The 23,746-nt window shown below is 43.7% G+C and overlaps 1 protein-coding gene across 9 annotated transcripts in view; it reads left to right on the top strand.

The window, feature by feature from the left end:
* Positions 1-23,746, top strand: part of NFIA (nuclear factor I A) — a 504,907-nt gene that overhangs the window by 373,284 nt on the left and 107,877 nt on the right. For all 9 annotated transcript variants that reach the window (XM_082265066.1, XM_082265065.1, XM_082265064.1 and 6 more), the window contains exons 5-6: positions 11,612-11,729; positions 14,876-15,003. In XM_082265066.1, coding sequence (XP_082121192.1) covers positions 11,612-11,729; positions 14,876-15,003 — 246 coding nt within the window. The remainder of the gene's footprint in view (positions 1-11,611; positions 11,730-14,875; positions 15,004-23,746) is intronic.

Raw genomic sequence — 23,746 nt, 5'->3', positions numbered from 1 at the left:
AGATTTTTGTCATTTTTGTTGTTTTTTTTTTTAACGCGTAATGGCGGCGATCTGCGATTTTTTTGCGGTACTGCGACATTGCGGCGGACAGATCGGACCCTTGACTGACATTTTTGACACTTTTGGGGTTACCAGTGACATTTCTACAGTAATCAGTGCTATATATATGCACTGTTACTGTAAAAATACACTGGTAGTGAAGGGGTTAACTTTATTTGAGAGGGAGGGGCTGTGTGTGTCCCTAGGGGCGTGATTCTAACTGTGATTGGCTGGGGCTTCAGCTGTATGCAGACTGATCAACGGATCTACATAGTAGATCCAGATGATCAGCTCTCATACAGCGAGGAGAATGACAGGCAGCTTGTTTACACAAGCTGCCTGACATTCTCCCTCTCCCCCGCCGATCGCAGAGTGGCCGGCGGACATCGGGTCCGCCGGTCACACGCGCGGGGGGGTCCGTGACCACTCGGGAGCGGGAGCGCGCCTCCGGGGGCGCGCGCTCGCTCCCTAGACCCTCACAAGCTAGTGACGTAGCCCTACGTCACTTTGCCTGTGAGGGGCTGACCGCCGACGTAGATAGTCGTGCAGCGGTCGGCAAGTGGTTAAGGGGATCCAGGACTATGACATGGTAGATTACCTAGGCAAGCTGGCCAGCCACAAACAGGATATGTTGTAGTCCTGGGTCCCCTCTCGGTGCTCCCTAAGTTTGGTATCCCTGTCACTTATGGTTTGGGACCAGTGCCATGTCAAGCTGACCAAGATTTCCTATAGAAGACAATGTTAAAAACCGGGAGTAGTGCCATGCCAAGCTGAACAAGCTTTGTCCTTACTTGCGAGTGTACTTAAAGTGAGTGTACTTAAAGCGGGGTATGCCTGTATACTAAAATTGGAATGATACAGAGAAGATTAGCATGGCCCCTGCTCAAGGATGACACACAAATTCGTGAAACAATCCATATTTTAAAAAAAAATTAAATATTGTGATACCCGCGCGTTCCGAAAAAGAAAAATTGTGTTCAGTGTTCAAATTGTTAGACGCTACTAAATATAATTCCCTATAAAATATTAAATGTATAAATGTCTGAGCAAAATTGTGTCACCTTAACAAAATTGTGTACACACAATAAGAAAGTCGAAGGTAAAATTTCGTCCGACTAACGATCTGCTGATTTTCGGATCGTTTGTATGATGCTTTTGACAGCCGATTACAAATTTTCGTATGACAAAAGCTGAATGTTCAGGCTATACATTTTTTATCGTATGTGAACACAACGTCGTGCGCCTCACTAGCCAGGTGTGACGTCACCAATGGTCTCGTTCTGATGCGTTTCGCCTCCCTCCCTCTGAAGGTGCCCATTCACATGGGGGGGGGGTGGGATCTGGGGGCCCCCTTGTTAAGAGGGACTTTCCATAGTCTGGTATAGATTTTGGGGGGGGGGGTTTCCCTTAAAATCCATACCAGATCTGAAGGACGGATATGGATTTGGGGGGGGACCCCACACAGCTTTTTTTTTTAAATTTTGACAAAGGGTTCCCCTTTAAAGCGGAGTTCCACCCAAAAGTGGAACTTCCACTCATTTGTTTCCTTCCCCCCTCCAGTTCCACATTTGGCACCTTTCAGGGGGGAGGGGGGAATGGGTACCTGTTTTTGACAGGTACCCTTCCCCACTTCCGGGAGATGGCGTAGAGGTGCTGTCCCTCAGAAGTTTGGCTCCCTCCCCCCTCCCCCTCTGCTGAGCCAATCTGAATGCGCAGTGCGCTTCGCGAATGCGCAGTAGGTACCCGCCTGTGAAGTCACAAGGCTTCACTGCCGGGGTTTCCTTACCGGCAAGCACCTGACAGTCGATGGAAACATCGCAGGACTCCAGGACAGGTAAGGTTCCTAATATTAAAAGTCAGCAGCTACAGTATACTGTAGCTGCTGACTTTTAATTTTTGGAGGGGGAGCAGAACTCCTCTTCAAATTCATACCAGATCTGAAGGTTTTTTTTTCACAATTTTCACAAAAAACGCTGTTTTTTTCACAATTTTTTTGCCGTCAACTTTTTTTATACATTCACCTGTCAGCAGGGAACTCATACTTTGTTAATGATGCAGCAGCCGGCTTCCTGGCCCACTCCTTAACACTATTCAATGGTCGTTACGTACGCAGCTGCCCCACTCCCTAATGCTAACACCGTGCTAAACGTCGGCAAAAAAATGCTAAAATACTAGCTTTTTTTTTTATTTATCCAGAGTTGTTTTTAGCAGTTTTTAGCTTTCTAGCATGCATGAAGCCTTACTGTCAGGACTAAATCACTCTAGAATCTCAAGGCACGGGGTGATATAAAAGGAGAAGACATGAGCCCTGGGGCAGTCTGTCCCACCTCCTCACTCTAAATGTGACTGTATAGTTAGTATTTTCGGTTAGCATTTACCTTGATTTTTTATGTGCTGATCCAAATCTTACAAGAAACAAAAAAACAGCTCTGGGGTTCAGAAGGATTCAAATTAATTTCATGTTTTTTGTATTTTTTCTGTTGTGTTAAATGTGGATCAGCCACTAGAGGGCGCAGACTCTCAGTTTGCAGGCACTCTGCCTCTTTTCTTAACAACTGTTGAAATAATGTGCCAACCACTAAACCAATATGGACTGATATGAGAGGTTGATAATAGGAGCAGTAAAGCAGAACCAACATATAGCACTGTAAAGCAGGAAGTTGATCCTGAGTATGTAATGATAATACATTGCAGGCCTTTGTACTTATGAATTGAAACTGCTGCATATACAATATACAATATTGATAGGTCACTAAAAAGTTCAGTTACACCTATTTTTCACATAAATACAAAAAAGAATGTAAAAACTTACATTTCTTTCTCTCTAACGTTATGTTTGTGACCTCTCATCTCTAAAATATAGCGTATTCCCTTCTCTCTCTCCATCCATCTTTCTTTTCTTCATTTCTCCATCTCTTTCTATCTCCTTCGCTTCTACATCACCTCCTATCTTCCTTCCCTATCATTCTTTCTCCATCTGTGTCTGGTGCGCTTCCCCTCTTCTCTCTCTCTCTCCTATTTACCACTCTGTCTCTTTACATTTATATCCCATTGTCCTGCAGTTGTCCTCTCTCAAATCTATCTCTTTCTTTCCATCCTTTCCTCTTCTCTCTCTTTTTAAATTAGATTAACTCTCTCTCTCTCTTCCCCCCCCCCTCTCTCTCTCTCTCTCTCTCTCTCTCTCTCTCTTTCCTTCTCTCTCTGTCTGTCTCTCTCTCTCTCTCTCTCTCTCTCTCTCTCTTTGTCTCTCTCTCTCTCTCTCTCTCTCTCTCTCTCTCTCTCTCTCTCTCTCTCCATCCTTTCCTCCTCTCCTCTCTCTTTTTAAATTAGCTTTCCTATCTCTCTCTTTCACTTTTCCTGTCTGTCTGTCTGTCTGTCTGTCTCTCTCTTTGCTTCACCCCCTTCTCTTTCTCTCATTCATTTTCCTCTCTCTCTCTCTCTCTCTCTCTCCTATTTACCACTCTGTCTCTTTACATTTATATCCCATTGTCCTGCAGTTGTCCTCTCTCAAATCTATCTCTTTCTTTCCATCCTTTCCTCTTCTCTCTCTTTTTAAATTAGATTAACTCTCTCTCTCTCTCTCTCTCTCTCTCTCTCTCTCTCTCTTTCCTTCTCTCTCTGTCTGTCTCTCTCTCTCTTTGTCTCTCTCTCTATTCCTCTCTCTCTCTCTCTCTCTCTCTCTCTCTCTCCATCCTTTCCTCCTCTCCTCTCTCTTTTTAAATTAGCTTTCCTATCTCTCTCTTTCACTTTTCCTGTCTGTCTGTCTGTCTGTCTCTCTCTTTGCTTCACCCCCTTCTCTTTCTCTCATTCATTTTCCTGTCTCTCTCTCTCTCTCTCTCTCTCTCTCTATTCCTCTCTTTCTGTCTGTCTCTCTCTCTATTCCTCTCCTCTCTCTCTCTCCATCCTTTCCTCCTCTTCGTCCCTTTTTAAATTAGCTTCCCTCTCTCTCTTTCACTTTTCCTGTCTGTCTGTCTGTCTGTCTGTCTCTCTCTCTTTGTTTCGCCCCCTCTCTTTCTCTCATTCACTTTTCCTGTCTCTCTCTCTCTCTCTCTCTCTCTTTGCTTTCCTATCTCTTTCTCTCTTTCATTCACTCTCTCTCTCTCTCTCTCTCTCTCTCTCTCTCTCTCTCTCTCTCTCCCTTTGCTTCTTCCTCTCTATTTTTGCCTCTCTGTCTCTGTCTCCTTGCTTCTCTCTCTCTCTTCCTCCCCCTTCTCTCTCTCTCGTTCAATTTTTCTCTTTTTGCTTCTCTCTTTCTCTCTCTCTCTTTGTTTCTTTTTTCACTTTCCCTGTCTTGCTCTCACTCTCTCTCTCTTTGCTTCCCTCTCTCTCTTATTTACTTTTCCTCTCTCTCTTTGCTTCCCCCACTCTCTCTCACTCACTTTTCCTCTCTCTCTTTCCCTCTCTCTTTGTCTCCCTCTCTCTCTCTCTCTCTTTGTCTCTCTATTTCACCTTTCCTGTCTCTCTCTCTCTCTCTCTCTTTGCATCTCTCTCTCTTTACCTTTGCTTCTTTCTCTCTCTTTTTGCCCCTCTCTCTCTGTCTCTTTACTTCTCTCTCTCTCCTTGTCTCTCTCTTTCACTTTTCCTCTCTCTCTCTTATCCCCCCCCCTCTCTCCCTCTCGTTCAATTTTTCTCTTTTTGCTTCTCTCTCTCTCTCTGTCTCTTTGTTTCTTTTTCCACTTTCCCTTTCTAGCTCTCACTCTCTCTCTTTGCTTCCCTCTCTCCTATTTACTTTTCCTCTCTCTCTCTCTTTGCTTCCCCCACTCTCTCTCTCTCTCTCTCTCACTCACTTTTCTTCTCTCTCTTTCTCTCTCTCTTTCACCTTTCCTGTCTCTCTCTCTCTCTCTGTGCTTCTCTCTCTTTCACTTTTCCTGTCTCTCTCTTTGTCTCCCTCTCTTTGCTTCTCTCTCTCTCTCTCTCTCTCTCTCCCTCTCTCCCCCTGGATGGGAGACGTCCTCAGTGCAGCTGATTTTTCATAACCATAAATTTTTGCTATTATGGAAAATGGTTTAATTTAATTACATTTCACCTTGGTACTGTACAAGCAGCCTGAAGTCTCATTCACCACTGGCGGTGGCAGAGAGAGGCACAGTTATGCTAAGTAATTAAAATAGTGTGCTGTAAGCATAGTATTTTAATGTATTACAAAAAAAGCCAACTCGTTTTTTCTAATATGTAGGAATTTATGAAAATGTTATCCAGCTTGTTTAAACAAAACGGATCTCACCGTATCGTTCAGCTGTAGAGTTGAAAACTCTCTTGTACGTGTCAGGGTTCTCACATAGTGATCTTGTTTATACTATAATACATAAAAGTAAGATATTTGAACAAAAATTTGACGTGAATTCTGGTTAAAGTGGTTCTCCGAATTCATCTACTTATCGGGTAACCAAAGAGTCTCATGAAAAGTAACGGTCCTCCTTAGGGCTTCGTTGCTGGTGGAAGTGGAGGGGGACGTATTTTTCTGTGTGAAATGTAATGTTAGATTGCTACAAATGTAAAAAAGTATTTAAAAAATGTTTATTTATATGGACACTTGAACCTTCATTGACTCTACAGGTCTAAAAATGCAAATTGTGCCATTGCTTATTTTTGTTTTACAATTTCAGCAAAAAGTAGTTAAAAAATGTAACAATATGAATGTAAATTACGGGACTGAGCAGCCAATCACCAAATGGCAGCAGTGTCACGTGAGAGGAAGTGGAGTGACATGCTCCCCCTACACCTGGAAGTACCGGGTAATATCCCTTCATTCCTATCAGTTGAATGGACTGGTAGGTCAGCAAAGGCCGGGTCAAAGCACAGGTTTGCGTTAAACCGACACGTTTCAAGGATTGGGCACTTTCCTCGTCAGGGCTGATCCACTCGAGTGGTTTATTTGTCCCAGATGGAGGATTGGGTAGAAGCTAGTACTATGCAGGTTCTGCTGGAAGGATTCTAATAACCTTTTTTATATTAGCAAAGCTGCTTATAATCAAAAGTGCATCGGACAGTCCAAATGCTGTGACTGCCGGTTTTTCTGATTACAAGCAACTTCGCTCATATAAATTTTATTACAACGTTTCCAGCATTGCACACCTACTTAATCCTCCATCTGGGACAGATAGCCCATTCCAACTGACCAGCCCCGGGGATGAGGGTTCACGACCCCTGAAATGCATTTGTTTAAGATCTTTGTCCAATAACGTTTTTCCCTTTTATTTCACTAGATATCAGCATTTAGATTTTTTCCACTTAGGTGCCTATTCTTCAAGTATATCTTTAGCCAAAACAGTTTTTCTAGTTTTGGATGGGTTGTAGCACAAAATGATGTACAAATTGTTGACGTGGCATCACATCCAATGACTATTGGCTCAAAAGACAAAGAAAAAGGGAAGAAAAAGGGAAGGACTTTATAGGTTGCTAACCAATAACCCCTAAGTAAAGGAGATCAGTACTAGAATTTTCTGTATAAAAGTGTACAAAGTATATTCAAAATCCAAAAGTCATAAAATCGGTATAAAAGAACTGTCTTCATCCTTAATGGATGTTGTTCCATTCCCACATGGGATAACAGTGCAATGCAATGAGTAGAGTATCTGACCTTAAGTGTTTAAGACCTTTGGCCAATAATGTTTTTTCCCTACATTTCATTAGATATCAGCATTTTGGGTTTTTTTCCACTTAGGTGTCTATTCTTCAAGTATGAAACTGGAAAAGGAGACGGTTTCCCCAAAAAAATGTCTCCAAGGAAAGGGGGGAGGGAAGAAAAAATTGGACTTTCTCGGTTCATAAAGCTTGATACACACCAAATAAAAGTAACAACGAGATAAAATTACAAATCTGAACAGATTTTTCAGGGAGGTACAAGTAATACATAGAAACATTGGACTAAGTGCCCATTCACACTACCGCGACTTGTCAGGCGACTGGTCAGCCTGACAAGTCGCGGCCCATGCAGTGCTACGGGAACCGTTCTAATAGGAGCGACTCAAGTGGCTCCGACTTAGAAAGTAGTTCCTGTACTACTTCGGGGCGACATCGGAGCGGCTTGCATTGACATTCATTATATGAAGTCTGTGCAAGTTGCGCCGAAGTCGCGGTGCACGCGACTTCACAGGTCGCCCCCGAAGTCGTGCCGCGGTAGTGTGAACCGGCACTAAGTCTAACAGTAGCCTACTAATACTTGATGCACTCCAATGAGGAAGCAAAATTAGTAATGGGTCCTCACTAGGGATAGACCGATTATAGGCAAGGCCGATATGCACTTTCCCCAATATATCGGTATCGATTCGGCCCCAGGACTGGCCGATATTGCCGATATTTTTGTGATGTCATTCTGCCTTCTTAGGCCACCTCCCTTGCCTTGGACAGCCTCGTCTGGAGTCGGGACTAGTCTCGCAGGAGTTTATCACAGCCATACACCCACCCACAGCAGCCCGGTGCCAACCAGCCACCCACATCCACAGGCCCTGTACCAGCCAGCCACCCACAGCCCCTGTGCCAGCCACCCACCTACCACAGGGTGCCAGCCAGCCAGCCACCCACCACAGGGTGCCCGACAGCCAGCCACCCACCACAGGGTGCCAGACAGCCAGCCACCCACAGGTCCTGTACCAGCCAGCCACCCACAGCCCCTGTGCCAGCCACCCACCTACCACAGGGTGCCAGCCAGCCAGCCAGCCACCCACCACAGGGTGCCCGACAGCCAGCCACCCACCACAGGGTGCCAGACAGCCAGCCACCCACAGGCCCTGTACCAGCCAGCCACAGGCACTGTACCAGCCAGCCACCCACAGCCCCTGTGCCAGCCAGCCACCCACCACAGGGTGCCAGTCAGCCAGCCACCCTCCAGCCTCCCACCACAGGATGCCAGCCACCCAGCCACCCACCACGGGGTGCCAGACAGCCAGCCACCCACAGGCCCTGTAGCAGCCAGCCACAGGCACTGTACCAGCCAGCCACCCACAGCCCCTGTGCCAGCCAGCCACCCACCACAGCGTGCCAGCAAGCCAGCCACCGACCACAGGGTGCCAGACAGCCACCCACCACAGGGTGCCAGCCAGCCACCCACCACAGGGTGCCAGCAAGCCAGCCATTAAGCATTAAACAAAAATTAACATGTTCAGTACCAGATTTGTGTCAAAAATTGTCTTTATTTTTCAAAACTTTAAATGTACAAAATATCGGCCCATATCGGCCGATACCAATACGTTGTGACCAAAATATCGGTATCGGCCCTGAAAAAACCATATCGGTCTATCCCTAGTCCTCACTGGGCGCATGCTCCTCTACATGTTTTGCGGTTGAAACCCACTTCTTCAGGAGGAGAAACTGGAGAAATGCTCTAAAATATAACAAAAAGATACAGATAATATAGGACAATGTACATAGCATGAACAGCAGTGAAAGGGGATACAATCCAAAGGGGAGGGGGGGACAATGGTGCTTACCATAGAAGACATATATCTAGATATATGTTCTACAGTTTCTCCTCCTGAAGAAGCGGGTTTCAACCGCGAAACATGTAGAGGAGCATGCGCCCAGAGAGAACCCATTACTTTTTTCAGAATTGTCCCTATTTTTTTGTTTATAGCGCAAAAAATAAAAATCACATATTTAAATAAATACATATTGACCTAAATTGATGAAGAAATTAGATTTATTTATTTATTTATTTATATGTTTTATTGCAGAAAGTAAAAAATATTGTTTTTTTTTCAAAATTGTTTTTTTTTTTTTGTTTATAGCGCAAAAAATTAAAAAATGCAGAGGTAATCAAATACCACCAAAAGAAAGCTCTATTTGTGGGGAAAAAAAGGACATCGATTTTATTTGGGTACAGCGTTGCACGACAGCGCAGTTGTCAGTTAAAGTAACGCAATCATGAATTGCAAAAAGGAGGGAAAATATTCCGGTCCAGAAGTGGTTAATAAAAAAGTTGTGCCCATTTTTGCATTACTTTCGGTACAGTCCTCGTATCAAATCTTTCTTCTTTTTTAGTTGGTGCAGGGAGGGTGGGTGAGGCAGTTGAGTCTTTTAAAAAAAAAAAAAGTGAAGTTGGTTTTTAAGTGAGCCCAGCTAAGACTGGTTCTCTTGCTAGCTGGTGAATGAGGTGTGGGTATCCCAGGCTGTATAGATGACAGCGGCAGGCTGCAGTGATGAAGAAGCGCGCTGGGCGTCTATTAGGAGTGGGAGTGCGTCTGTGCTCTCCGTACTGCAGCCATCCACTTTGATTGATTTCCATTCATGTCAGACTGACTGCAATGTGGTCATTTTTCTCAGCCATAACTGCTCAGTACTGCAGCAGTCTGCTGTCTACAGGCTGTCTGAATTATGGCTGTCCGTATCTGTGTTACCTTTTACACAAATTACTACACAGCTTCCTTTCTTCATGCAAATTCATCAGTTTTACGGCCTTCTGGGGCTGCTGTCAGGAGGGGCAAAAAATGATTCATGTATTTTCGGTTAAAGGGAATCTATAATATTTTTTGTACATTAAAATTTATATATATATATATATATATATACACACACAAACTACATTATCAAAAGTATTGGGACACCTTCTTTTACACGCACGTTAACTTTAATAGCATCCCAGTCTTAGTCCGTAGGGTTCAATATTGAGTTGGCCCACCCTTTGCAGCTATAACAGCTTCAACTCTTCTGGGAAGGCTGTCCACAAGGTTTAGGAGTGTGTCTATGGGAATGTTTGACCATTCTTCCAGAAGCGCATTTGTGAGGTCAGGCACTGATGTTGCCCACAATGTATTGGTATGCTGACGCCTTAAGAGTTCCCTTCACTGGAACTGAGGGGGCCAAGCTTAACCCCTGAAAAACAACCCCACACCATAACTAGTGATCGACCGATATCGGTTTTTCGTTGCCGATACCGATATTTTGGTCAATGCATATCGGTATCGGCCGATATGGGGCAATATTTTCGTACATTTAAAAAAAAAAAATGTTTTATTTTTTTCTTTGACGGGTACTCTTGTGGAGGGGTCTGGGGGTCTAAAAGACCCCAAACCCCTCCTCTGCACTTAAAAGCATTCAAAACGCCAAGTTTGGCTGTTTTGAATGCTGTAATTTTTTTTAATCTGGCGCCGAGTACCCGGAAGTGATGTCATGACATCACTTCCGGGTTTTTGCATGGAGACCCGAACAGAGCCCGAATGCGGCTTTGATTGGGTCTTCGGTGGCCGTGCAGGCTGGTTGCCCGGGTCTCTCGGTGGGGCGGGAGACCTGGGCGAGCCGCAGAAGGCAGCGAGAGGGGGGGGGAATCCCCTCCCACTCCTTGTAATGACAGCTGAGCGGCTTCTCAGCCGCATCGGTTGTCATTGCAAGACAGCCGACTGACGGCTATATGCAGCGCCGTAGGCATCACTCCGGTACAAGCACTTTCCTGAAATATCGGCAATATCGGTCACCTTGGTGGCTGATTCCGATATATCGGGGAAAGTGCAGATCGGCCCTCAGTATATTGGCTTTGCCGATAATCAGTCAATCCCTAACCATAGCCCCCCCCCCTCCACTAAATGATCTGGACCAGTGCACAAAGCAAGCTCCATAAAGAAATGGATGAGCGAGTTTGGGATGGAGGAACTTGATTGGTCTGCACAGAGTCCTCACCTCAACCGGATAGAACATCTTTAGGATGAATTAGAGTGGAGACTGCAAGCCAGGCCTTCTCATCCAAGATCAGTGTCTGACCTCACAAATGTCCTTCTGGAGGAAAGGTCAAACATTCCCATAGACACTCCTAAACCTTGTGGACAGCCTTCCCAGAAGAGTTGAAGCTGTTATAGCTGCAAAGGGTGGGCCAACTCAATATTGAACCCTACGGACTAAGACTGGGATGCCATTAAAGTTAACGTGCGTGTAAAGGCAGACGTCCCAATACATTTGGTAATATAGTGTATTTGGATGAGGTTAATGTGAACTGACGGAGGAATCAGGTCTTTTTAGTTTACGTTATCTCTGCTGTGCTATATATCTAGTGCAACTTTAGGAAAATAAAGATTTTTGATTAAAAAAAACATTTTGTAGCAGCCTTTCTCAACCAGGGTTCCTTCAGAGGTTGCTAGGGGTTCCTTGCGCTGTGGCTGGTGGACTTTCCATTTGATGGTGTATGCATAGATTCAGTAGGGCACCAATTTATTTTTATAGCTGTCAGTAAGGGTTGCTTTCTTCCTACTGACTACTACTGTAAGGTGCCAATGGCCCCCAATGAATTGGTTTTAGTAAGGTTTCCCTTATGACCTGAAATACGTTTTAGAGGTTCTTCTGGGCTAAAAAGGTTGACAAAGGCTGGTTTATAGAAATCTAAATGCTTCAAGTTTGGAAAGAAGGTATAATGTGAAAAGAGTGTAAGGTCTGTGAAAAACCTGCCTAATGAAGCCACAAAGAACTATATAAAACTCAGGGTAAAGTTGGTTTAAGAGGAGTTTTTGCTCTGACAAATTGTTCCTAGTTGCAGGTTTCTGTGCAATAATAAAGTAATGGCCATGATTTGTGGCCAATGACAAGCAGGTCACTTTTTCTAATTTAACTAAAACTTATACTTACGTTTCCATCCCTTCTTGTTTTCCAGCACCCATAGCTGCAGGAACGGGTCCGAATTTCCCCATTTCAGATCTGGACAGCTCTTCATATTACAGCATGAGCCCCGGAGCAATGAGAAGGTCACTACCCAGTACCTCCTCCACCAGGTGAGTAGTGCTCTGGTGTGCATACACAATTGTAAAATGCCACGCGTGTGTGGTTTTTTTTTTCAAACACTCTAAAAAAGTTTTAAAGTGGAGTTCCACCCTAAAATGATACTTAAATGGATAATCGCATTTTTTTTTTTTTTTTTACTTACTTCGTAGAGAAGAAAATATACTTACCTTACTTCCTTCTTCCTCCCCTCGGCGGCCACGGGCCGTCGTCACTTCCTGGCTTTACAATGATTCCTGGGAGCTGAACGTCATCTCTCCCAGGAATCATTGCGCCTGCACCGGCCCCGACGTCAGTTCCGGGGCGCGCGCGTCATTCCCTTCTAAACAGCTTCTGGGCATGCCCAGAAGCTGTGGAGGGATGACGCGCGCTCACCGGAAGTGACGGCGGGGCCGGTGCAGTGCATCGTGGGACCGAAGAAGACGGAAGAGGGCGCAGAAGAGGATCGCGCTGGCTTCAAGCTGCCCACACCTGAGATGGCAGCGCTGGACAATACTTTTTCAAGGTAAGTATTTGTCCTAAAGGGTAAGTGCAACCCGGGACAGATCAGAGGCTATCCATTGTGGAATGTACTAGCCCTGACTGTCCTGGGGGTATTTTTATTAAAAAAAAGTATTCCAGGGTGGAACTCCGCTTTAAGAGTTATTTTTGCAAATAGCCCATAAAACTAGCCATAAGAAATAAATGGATTCAGTGGATTCAGACTTTTTCTCTGCATAGGACACAATTCTTTCTAACTAGAAGGTAATTTCTGTGTCTTAAGCTGGATACACACTATACAATTGTCTTTCGATTTTTTCCTTTAGAGCCGGTTCACACTACTCCAACTTGGGACGCGACTTGTGTGCCCTCAAGTCGCCCCAAGTCTCTTGTCATTACAAATTTAATGTAAATGAATGAGAGCCGTCTTAATAACTACTGAAGTCGCTCCGACTTCAGAAAAGGTTCTTGTACTACTTCAAGGCGACCTCTATCCGACTTGAGCACATAGACTTCAATGGGAGTCGCCTCTAAGTCGGATCCTTATCTATTTTCAAGCGACTGTGATCAGACTTTCAAGGAAGAAGAAAAAGATTACCCAGGCATTCCCCACAGACAAAGTCGCCTATCATTTAAGTCTCTTCAAAGTCTCTTCAAAGTCTCTTCAAGTCTCTTCAAAGTCGCACTAAAGTTGACGCTAAAAAGTCGCTCCTTCATGGGGCGACTTTGAGTCGGAGTAGTGTGAACCGGCTCTTAGATTTACCAAAACCATCTAATATGAGGTCAAATCTAAACACTTTTAATTTGTATGCAATCAGGCAGGCCCTTGTACTACATAGTTGAAGGTAAATCTAAAGGAAATCTACCAACAAAAGTTGTACAGTGTGTATCCAGCCTTAGAGATGTTCCATTTAAAAGTTATTGTTATATAATAAAGTCATCTTTTGTCATCGTTTGCCATGAGTATAACCACTTGACCTCCGGAAGATTTACCCCCTTCCCCTTTACCCCCTTCCTGACCAGGCCATTTTTTGCTATACAGCACTGAGTTACTTTAACTGACAATTGCGCAGTCATGCAATGCTGTATCCAAATAAAATGTATGTATTTTTTTCCCCCCACAAATAGAGCTTTCTTTTGGTGGCATTTGATCCTCACTGCGTTTTTTAATTTTTTGCGCTATAAACAAAACAAAGACCGACAATTAAAAAAACAAAAAAAAAAACATTTTTTTAACTTTTTGCTTTAAAACATATCCACAAAAAAAAGTAAAAAAAAGTACAATAATTAATAATTTAATAATTCAAATATAATATACAAATTACCAATAATGTAACTACACAATCATACACAAAAATACATACTAGGGATCGAACGTTTATCGCCAACACCGATATATCGAGGGCCGATATGCAATTTCCCCGATATATCGGAATCGACCCCGGATGTTACCGATATTGCCGATATTTCGGGAAAGTGCTGTACCGGCATCGCCCCGGTATCGGCATCCATAGCCGACAGTCGGCTGTCTTGTAATGACAACTGATGCGGCTGAGAAGCCGCTCAGCTGTCATTACAACGAACGGGAGGGGATGTCCCCCCACTCCTGCCGCCTTCTGCGGCTCGTCCGGGTCTCCCGTCCCACCGGGAGACCCGGGCAACCAGCCTGCACGGCCGCTGAAGACCCGATCAAAGCCGCATTCGGCTCTGATCGGGTCTCCATGCAAAAATCCAGAAGTAATGTCATGACATCACTTTCCGAGTACTGGCGCCAGATTTAAAAAAATGACAGCATTCAAAACAGCCAAACTTGGCATTTTGAATGCTTTTAAGTGCAGAGGAGGGGTTTGGGGTCTTTTAGACCCCCAGATCCCTCCACAAGAGTACCTGTGTAAAAAAAAAAAAATTTATAATTTTTTTATTTTCAAATGTCCGAAAATATCGTCCGATACGGATATGAAATGACCAAAATATCTGTATCGGCATTAATAAAATGATATCGGTCGATCACTAATACATACACATACACACGCAGACCAAACTAAAGGTAATACAAAAAAAAAACAATATTAATAAAAAAACAATAAACGTAAAATAATAGTTTTAAACACCATCATTCTTGTACCTTGTAAAAACCATTTCTTTATACCTCTTTTTAAACTGGTTTGGGCCTAGACATTTCCTAAACTCCACATTGAAGCTTTTCCACAGTTTCACGCCACAAACAGAAATACAAAAGCTTTTCCTAATTGTTCAATGCTTAAAATTAAATATTCCCTTTAGATTATAACCCCCTCTCTTACAATAAACAATTTTTGTATATTTCCTGGTAGTAAATAGTTTTTTGCTTTAAATATTATTTGTTCATATTTACTTGCATGCATTAATTATTGTGTCCGGTTGTTAAAGTAGATGTAAACCCTTATATTAGGTTTGGTAAAGCACTGTGTATCATGTGTATCATAAACAACTAAAAACTTAATGTAGTGCAGAGAAACCAAGAACAGCCTGTCAGAACCAAGATTATATTGATCTCACCATACCTTTAAAAGCTGAATATTGATTGGTTGCTATCTGTGCCTTGTTACTTTCTTAACTGTAACGTTGACCTCACGAGTTAGGTTTGTCTAATAATTTTCCTCCTCTTCCTCTTTACAAGTTCCACGAAGCGCCTCAAGTCTGTAGAGGACGAAATGGATAGCCCTGGAGAAGAGCCATTTTACACAAACCAGGGAAGATCACCAGGAAGTGGCAGCCAGTCGAGCGGATGGCACGATGTGGAGCCAGGTAATGCGCTAACTTTTGATTGTATTTCATGAGGGCATTGGCAGCTGTCAGCTCCGAGGCCTTCAGCGCCCATAGAGTGTTGTAGAGTGTTGTGTGTGTTCGTTGTCTGGTGTGGAGTCACATGATTGTACATTTGTCCAGTGTTCTCTCTACTCAGCAGAGCATATTCTTTATTGTACGGTTGGTTACTTTTGTGTTTAGATGCCATTTGGTTCATTTATTCTAGAGTGCACTATTAGTGCCATGTTAGCTGTTTAGGTGTCACGTGACCACTTTACCAGCCCTTCCCTTATTTGTCAACCTTAGAAAAGAACAGGCGCCACTGTAGTAAGCCAAAAATGTATTGCACAACAAAACGATGTAGTAACTTACATTAAGATTAGCATCAATCCATATTCCATGATGTTTCCTAGCGTTACGTCACTTCCGGTTAGCCTGCGTTCCATTGCGGCTTCCGGTGTAACCAGCTCCGTGGACCAGCTTCCTAGAACGTCACTTCCGGGCTGCAGGACGGCCGCAATAGTGTGGACTAGACGCTAGGAAACCTCATGGAATATGGATTGATGCTAATCTTAATGTAAGTTACTACATCGTTTTGTTGTGCAATACATTTTTGGCTTACTACAGTGGCGCCTGTTCTTTTCTGTTGTTGCCAGCGGGATTTCCTGAGTTTAACCGCCAGTGCTGCCCTGAATGTTGGCCACTTGGACAGTCCTAAAAAGCACCCATCGGTCATCTTTGTGTCTTTTTGGTGGATATTCCTTCCGGTAATTAGCGCCCAACACCCATCTCCTTATTTGTCAACCTACTCATGCTAAAAATGATGGAATAATGGTTGCCATGAGGCCTATTGAAGCTCAGTAGGCTTCATATATAAGCAAATAATTTATATGTTTGAAAACTTAGTATCCACAGCATCCAAGTTCTGGCTGCCATTTTTGTAGTACAGCTTAGCCATTATGTCTATAAGCACTTGCTTATTGACATAGGCCAGACTTCCTCTCACTGAACTTGTTTTTTTAAGCCACTGGTGTGCCCCTTCAGTGTCTGCTCTCCATCCTCCAGAGGAATAAAGATGGCCACAGCTAACAAGCATGTTTATGGAAAGATCTTTTGCCAGTCAGATTGTACCTTTATGTCTGGCTTCCATACGATGTCTATAGGTATCTTAAGGCTGGCTGTGGACGGACATATGTCTGGCTGAGACCGGTGGGTATTGAGACATCTGCTCATGAACCCACTAAAACTAGCTTCATTGTTTTCTAGCAGTTCAGTTGATAACCAGAAGCAGTACACATGCCCAACAATATATTCCGGGAGTGGCTAGATTTAACCAATAAGTAAAAAAAATTGACCAAGTCCACTAGTCCCTTGGCCATCCGGAACTCTTCCTCCTGATTGGCTGAGACACAGCAGCGCACTGCTGAGGATTCTTGGAGTTCTCGATAATGTCGTCAGCCTCTAATTCCAGTGTTTATCCATAAAACTGTTCAAAGACATATGGACTTAGGGGCAGCTACCTAACCAATCAACCAACCAGAATTCATCCTCTACTGCAGCCTTTCTTAACCTTTTTACCCTAGAGCAGTGGTTCACAGCTCCTGTCCTCAGGACCCATTAACAGGCCAGGTTTGCAAGATAACTAAATTACATCACAAGTGATCTAATTTGCTGCTCAGTGATTGCAGTATTTTAAGCCTCGTACACACGCAACGATTGTTGGCCGTGAATTTTTGGCCAACGTCCAATCGGGCGATTATCGGCTTGTTAGTATGATGATTCCGACAACCGACTGCGACTTTTCGGCCGAACAAAATCTGGTGTGCATGCTATAAAATTTTTGTTGGCCGACAGAACGGCCAATTGTTCGTCAGTCAGTACAGATTTCGGCAGACAAAAATCAGATGAGCAAGACTGGACATGCTCAGAGAAGAAAAAACACACGGAAAGTAAACCAGCACATGACATCACTTCTGAAGTTGGTTGTTGTTGGCCGAAAAAATTTGTGTGCAGTCTAGAGCACATTTCAACCAACACAACAACACTGGACAAAAGACGGCCGATCGGTCGGCCAACAATCGGTGCGTGTGTACAAAGCATTAGTCTGCATCTCCCCAAGGTAATACTTAAAATCTGGTCTGTTAGTGGGTCCCGAGGACCGAAGTTGAGAACCACTGCCCTGGAGGAACCCCTAATATAACTTTTAAGTCTTGGGGAACCCTTACTAAAACAAATTCTCCACTTAGATTATTGGTCAGTAGGAAAAATGCAACCCTTACAGTGGAGGTCAGAATGCCACTCTTACAGAAAGTCAAAAAGATAATTAGTGCCATGCAGTTTGTTTTGATAAATAGCATTGGCCCTGGAACTATCCATCAAATTGGAGTCCAATAGTAACCCCTAGCAACCTCTAGAGCAGTGATGGCGAACCTTGCAACCCAGATGTTTTGGAACTACATTTCCCATGATGTTAATGCACTCTGCAGTGTACTTGAGCGTAATGGGAGTTGTAGTTCCAAAACAATTGAGGTGCCAAGGTTCGCCATCACTGCTCTAGAGGAACCCTAGGGTTCTATGGAACCCTGGTTGAGAATGGCTGCTCTATTGTTCTGATTGCAATCAAGTGAAATCTGATTGTTATGGGTCATTGCGCCTTTATCATCATTATTGCTTTCAGTGCCCTGTTAGTACCCCGTTACATTAAAATATATTGACATATTTGTAATATCATATCATAATAATAATAATGAAATCTTTTTTAAAATTTTCATATGTTGTATATAGAGAGAAATTCTCCTCTTTTCTGATTTTGTTTGGCCCCCTAGACTTTTAAAATTAGATTATACTTGTTTCTTGTAAAATTGAACAGTACTATGGACACTCAATGTGTGGTTTAAGCCTTACCATTATTTTATGCGTTTCCAACGCATTTCACTATGATCTCCGGAAGAGGTGCATAAGAGGATAAGAAAAATAGCAGGTAAGACGGAGCAACTTTTGCGCACGGTCAGAGCGTCAGACGGATGCAAGAAAAAGCTGCTTGTTATACTGTTTTGTTTTGGCTGTTTTTTTTTTTTTGGAGTAAGCTCTTGATCATTATACCCATAAATATTGATTGCCTTGGCTTTTTTTTTATTTAATTTATTTTGTTTTAACTGAAAAATACTTTGTATTGTTCTCGCACGTGCAAATATTGCTGTTCTGTAATTTATATATTTGATATGCATACAGGAGGATGTTTAAAAGGATTCACATTTAGTAAATTTTTTGTAAAGTGAACCTGTATTCGGATAGTAAGACTATTCTGATAGTAAGAGGCCGTCAAATGTTTTTTCTTTGCAAAATTGGACTCCTTCCTGCCTCCAAAAGCCCATTATATGACCATTGCTGATTGGCTGACTCACCTGCCCTTCAGCTGAGATCGTATGACTAATGCCATGACATTGGCCATGCAATATAAATCCACCAGCTTCATTGTCAGAATAGCTAATCTGAGTATAGGTCCACTTTATAGGCCACACTTATTCAAATTGTATTCAGTTCATAAAGTCATTTTTCTGTCTCCTGTGTGTTGAAGCCTTGTTTGTTTTTTTTTTTTAATACTACTATATAAATTGTCGGTCCTTCATATTCTGGGGTGCTGTAGGAAGTGAGAACCTATGGTGGCTATAAATATAGCATAGCTGTTCTTGTGTTGTATGGAGGGAGGTATTGATTGGAGAAGTCAGGGAAAATCAGGTGAAAGAGAGGTGTCCCTTTAAAGGTTTGGATAGATAGTTCAAGTAGTGGAGAGTAGCATGAGAAAAGTTGTGGTGACATGAGGGAGAAGTGCTGACGCAGAAGGACAGATGGGTGGATTTCAAACATCTAGACCAGCCTTCCTCAACCTTTTTTCCCTAGAGCAGTGATCTTCAAACCCTTTGATTGCCTTCATCCGGCCCTTGGGGCACTTTTTCTCCCACTGATACATGGAACTTATTCCTCCCACTGACACCAACGATGAGGCACCATTTCTACCACAGATACCAACAGTGGGGCACTATTCCTCCCACTGACACCAATGATAGGGTACTATTCCTCCTACTTAGAACAATAATGGGGTATCTTTCCTCCCACTGAAACCAATGATAGGGTACTATTCCTCCTACTTAGAACAACAATTGGGTATCTTTCCTCCCACAGATATAAATGACTGAGCATTATTTCTCCCACTAATACCATAATGGGGCGCTATTCCTCTTCCTACTGACCAGAGGTGCTTTGTAGTTTTTTTAATCCCACTGACCACCAGGCCTAAAACATTGTTTACTCCCAATGACACTGGAGAATTTTTCTACTGCTGCTGCTTAAGGTCTGGCCCCCCTAAAGTCTGGAGGACAGTAAATTGACCCTTTGTTTAGAAAGTTTGGAGACCCCTGCCCTAGATGAACCATTGAAGTTATTTTTATGTCCCAGGGAACCCCTGTTAAAACCAGTTCAGTGGTGTCCATTACATCGGAGCCCAGTGGAAAGGATGCACACTGATGGTCAGAATGACAACCTTACAGAGAGCTCAAAAGATCATTGGTGTCATGTAGCTGACTGTGTCAAGTAGCGTTGACCCTGGAACTATCCATGCACCATAAAATGGGAAGGTCAGTTAGCCACTAGTCAAGGAACCTCTAAAAACCTGTGGAGGAACCCTAGGGCTCTACAGAACCCTGGTTGAAAATGGCTGTTCAAGACCAATGCAGATATGTTAGGACTTTATATGGATAGGATTTTGGATTATATCATGTTGAGTAACAAAACAGAGGTCATGAGGGCACCCGCGATCGTTCCTCCAGGCAGCCCCTCCTGCGCAAACCGACGTAGGTATACGTCGGTCGCGCACCTGCAGCTAGGGTGCGAGTGCGCGCTGCCGGCGGCGCGCTCCCGCCCCCACTTGGCAGCGGGGACTCCGGTGCATGGGGCAGGCTGTTCAGATTACCGCCTGACAACCGCGATCGCTCCCCGCTGAGCGAGAAGGATGGTCAGATGTTGTAAACACAGCAGACCGTTCTTCTCTCTGGAATGATCACAGAGTGCCTGTGAGCTTTCTATATAGGATCACAGGTCTCTATGGTCATTTCACGAGCCCCCCCCCCCCCACAGTTAGTAAACACTGCCCTAGGTTCACATTTAAACCTTTGCTCACCCATTAGGTTAACCCCTTCCCTGCCAGTGTCATTATTACAGTAACAGTGCATATTTTTAGCACTGATTACTGTAGTAATGTCACTGGTCCCCCCACAAGTGTCAAAAAGTTAAGTTAGGGGTCCGATCTACCTACCGCAATGTCGCAATTCCACTAAAAATCGCAGATTGCCGCCATTACTAGTAAAAAAAAAAATAAAAATGACATAAATCTTTCCCCTAGTTTGTAGACGCAATAGCTTTTGCGCAAACCAATCAAAATACACTTATTGGGAATTTTTTTTAGCAAAAATATGTAGCCGAATACAAATTGGCCTAAAAGGATGAAAAAAATTCGATTTTTAAATTTTTTTTTTTTGGGAATGTTATATAGCAGAATTTGAAAAATATTGTATTTTTTTTTTTTTTCAGAATTGTCGTTTTTTTTTGTTTATATCGCAAAAAATAAAAATCGCAGAGGTGATCAAATACCACCAATAGAAAGCTCTATTTGTGGGAAAAAGGACACCATTTTTATTTTGGTACAGTGTCGCGTTTCTGTGCAATTTTTCGTTAAAGTAACGCAATGGCCTGGTCATTAAGGAAGGGGGGGCAAATCCTTCCGGTCCAGAACTGGTTAATGCATACGTTTTAGTGCACGTTGCTACAAAGCACAAATGTGAATGCGCCCTAAGCAGCTGACCGTTTTGCTAAGGCAACACCGGAGATTTCTGCTCTGATATCTGCGGCTCACTTGTGTCTGCCAGTTGACAGCTCATGATGGAGCGTTCCTCTCCATATAAATAAATACCTGTATCTGCTTCCTCCTGTAGGCTTCTCAAATTGACTGTATAATGTATTATCTCATGCAGTCCAGATGTGCAGTGAGTCACAGACCCCGAGAGCAGGAGATCGGTTTGCACGGTCACTGAAAAGAAAACACTTCCCCGCAGTCCGAGACGTCACCGTTCTCACTCCATAGCCAGGACCGAGATGTCAAAAAGTTAATGGGATGCCTCAATCTAAACCATCACTCCATCAACCATCACAAACCATCACAGGACACTGTCGTTCAGCTAAACTAATCTTTCCCTGGCCAACTGACACTCGGGCTACATTCCGTTATTAAAAAAATTACCCCAGAAAAGAAAACAACAGGGATGGTAACTTGAAAGCGAATAGTGGATCCCCTAACTGGCCCACAAAGGATCCTTGCAGCAGGTTCAACAACAGGTGCTCCTGACACCGGTGTCCTGAGAAGAGCTAGCTCATCTCTAGTTGTCACCCTGTAACAGGAAGTGCCTTAACTGACTGGCAACTTTCGGCCCAGGGGGCAAGTACAAACCAGAGGCCCATGGTGCAGTGACTCGGCCCCCCTCCCACTCTCCCCCTATCCATCCTCCTCCTGACCCCCATTCCAGGCTTAAGCCCTGCTCCAGGTACTCTGGGCCAGCAGGGGGCGATTGGGGGGAGCTGGGACAGCTCGGTTGGGACTGGCCAGGGGACGAGAGTCTCCAGTGGGGCATGGAACCGGCCTCTGCTCAGACACAGTTTACACCATCCATGCTGGTGAGGGAGGCCTGCGCTCTTTCTTTGTCTTCCACCCGCACTCAGTAGGTCAGTGGCGAGGACATTTTACTTCTCTTCACCAGTAATCCTTTAGGCATGTCTGTAGCAGAAGCGGTGCAGCCTTTTTACAGGACATCAGAGTGGCCCAGGGGGGCAATTTCCCCCCTGGCCCAGTCCTCCCCTGCTTAACGAGGACCTTTGTGGCAGGAACACTGGCTTATATTTTAATGCATGCTACCGATTTAAAAAGATTTTAAAATGACATGACAATGTTAAACCTTGTATAGTATTTTACTGATTGGATTCAGATCTACAGTACCTTCGAAGATGGTTAACAGGGGCCACAAAGGGGTCAGTGTACAATCGACAGCTTTAAATACAATATATGAATACCAGGTTAACACACAGATCAAAAATAGATGCAAATTTGTAAAACGTAGCTGGAGTTTGTCTTTTTTTTTTTTTTTTCACCCTCGAAGGCCGCAGCGAATTCAGCTGTGTAATTCTATCTGAGCATGACCTCAGCGAGCACACAGGCTGCACCTGGGCAAATAAATAAGCGAGGCTCCGGATTTAAGATGGCTGGGCGTCAGAGAGCAAGGGGAGCGCAGGAAGGAAAGAGGTTTGAGATTACCTGCAGAACTTTACCTTTCTGTATGCCCCGTCACCCCGCATGCCACATGCTTGGCAGACACACGTAGCCGGTGACAGCTTACAGGCCCGCAGGAGAGAAAACAAAGGCTGCATTTTGTACAAAAAGCAAGCAGATGGAAGGTGTTTCTGCAAAAGCTATTTGTTTCACGGAGCCTGGAATACAAATAGCTCCTCAGCCTTTCTGGTCAACATGTTCTAAATATATGGCGTCTTAAAGCTGAACTCCAGGTAAACAGCTAAATATAGAGATAAAATATATACACATGCACACACACACACACATATATATATATATATATATATATATATATATATATATATATATATATATATACACTATATTGTCAAAAGTATTGGGACACCTTCCTTTACACGCACATTAACTTTAATGGCATCCCAGTCTTAGTCTGTAAGGTTCAATATTGAGTTGGCCCACCCTTTGCAGCTATAACAGCTTCAACTCTTCTTGGAAGGCTGTCCACAAGGTTTAGGAGTGTGTCTATGGGAATGTTTAACCATTCTTCCAGAAGCACATTTGTGAGGTCAGGCATTGATGTGGACAAGAAGGCCTGGCTCGCATTCTCCAAAGTCTCAGGACTTTGTGCAGTCCTCAAAGCAAGGTCCACAAAGACCTTGCCATGGAGGAACTTGACTGGCTTACACAGTCCTGACCTCAACCCGATGGAACACCTTTTGGATGAGTTAGATCAGAGACTGTGAGCCAGGTGTTTTCGTCCAACGTCAGTGCCGGACCTCACAAATCCGCTTCTGGAAGAATAGGCAAACCTTTCCATAGACACACTCCTAAACCTTGTGGACAGCCTTCTACAGCTGTTGAAAGTACAAAATGTAAACAGCATTTTTGAGGTTCAGAAGGCAGGGGGTGGAGATCTGATGTCACACGCTGCAAAGCATAGAGCAGGGAGCTAAGTGTTATATGAGACCTGAGTGGAGAGAAAGAACGTACCCTCCTCTAAGACTGGGATACCATTAAAGTTCATGTGCGTGTAATATATATATATATATATATATATATATATACTGTATATATATATATATATTTCCAGTCCTGAGATTTATACAGCTCTGCCACACAGTATAGCTGTCTAGCAGGGGTAGGTGACCTAATCTTTCTCTGTTGTAGTTTTACTTTGTGTCCCTCCCACCCCAAGCTTGTTACTGAACAGTGAAAGGATAATTTGTGGGGCCTACTAGGAAAGTTGTCACTCTGCGGTGTCTCGCTACCAAGAGAGTTGTATTGTTTGACTTCCCACTTTCAGGCCAGCCTTTGTTACAATGTTAAAGCATGCATTTTTGGTTTCTCCCCCTTTTGTCATGCATTTTTTCTCCCACTGGAACCCTATAT

Source organism: Pelophylax lessonae, assembly GCF_965119305.1.
Source record: "Pelophylax lessonae genome assembly, chromosome: 8".
NCBI classification, from domain to species: domain Eukaryota; kingdom Metazoa; phylum Chordata; class Amphibia; order Anura; family Ranidae; genus Pelophylax; species Pelophylax lessonae.
Note: the sequence above shows the minus strand (reverse complement) of the source record. Positions and strands in the feature narration are given on the sequence as shown.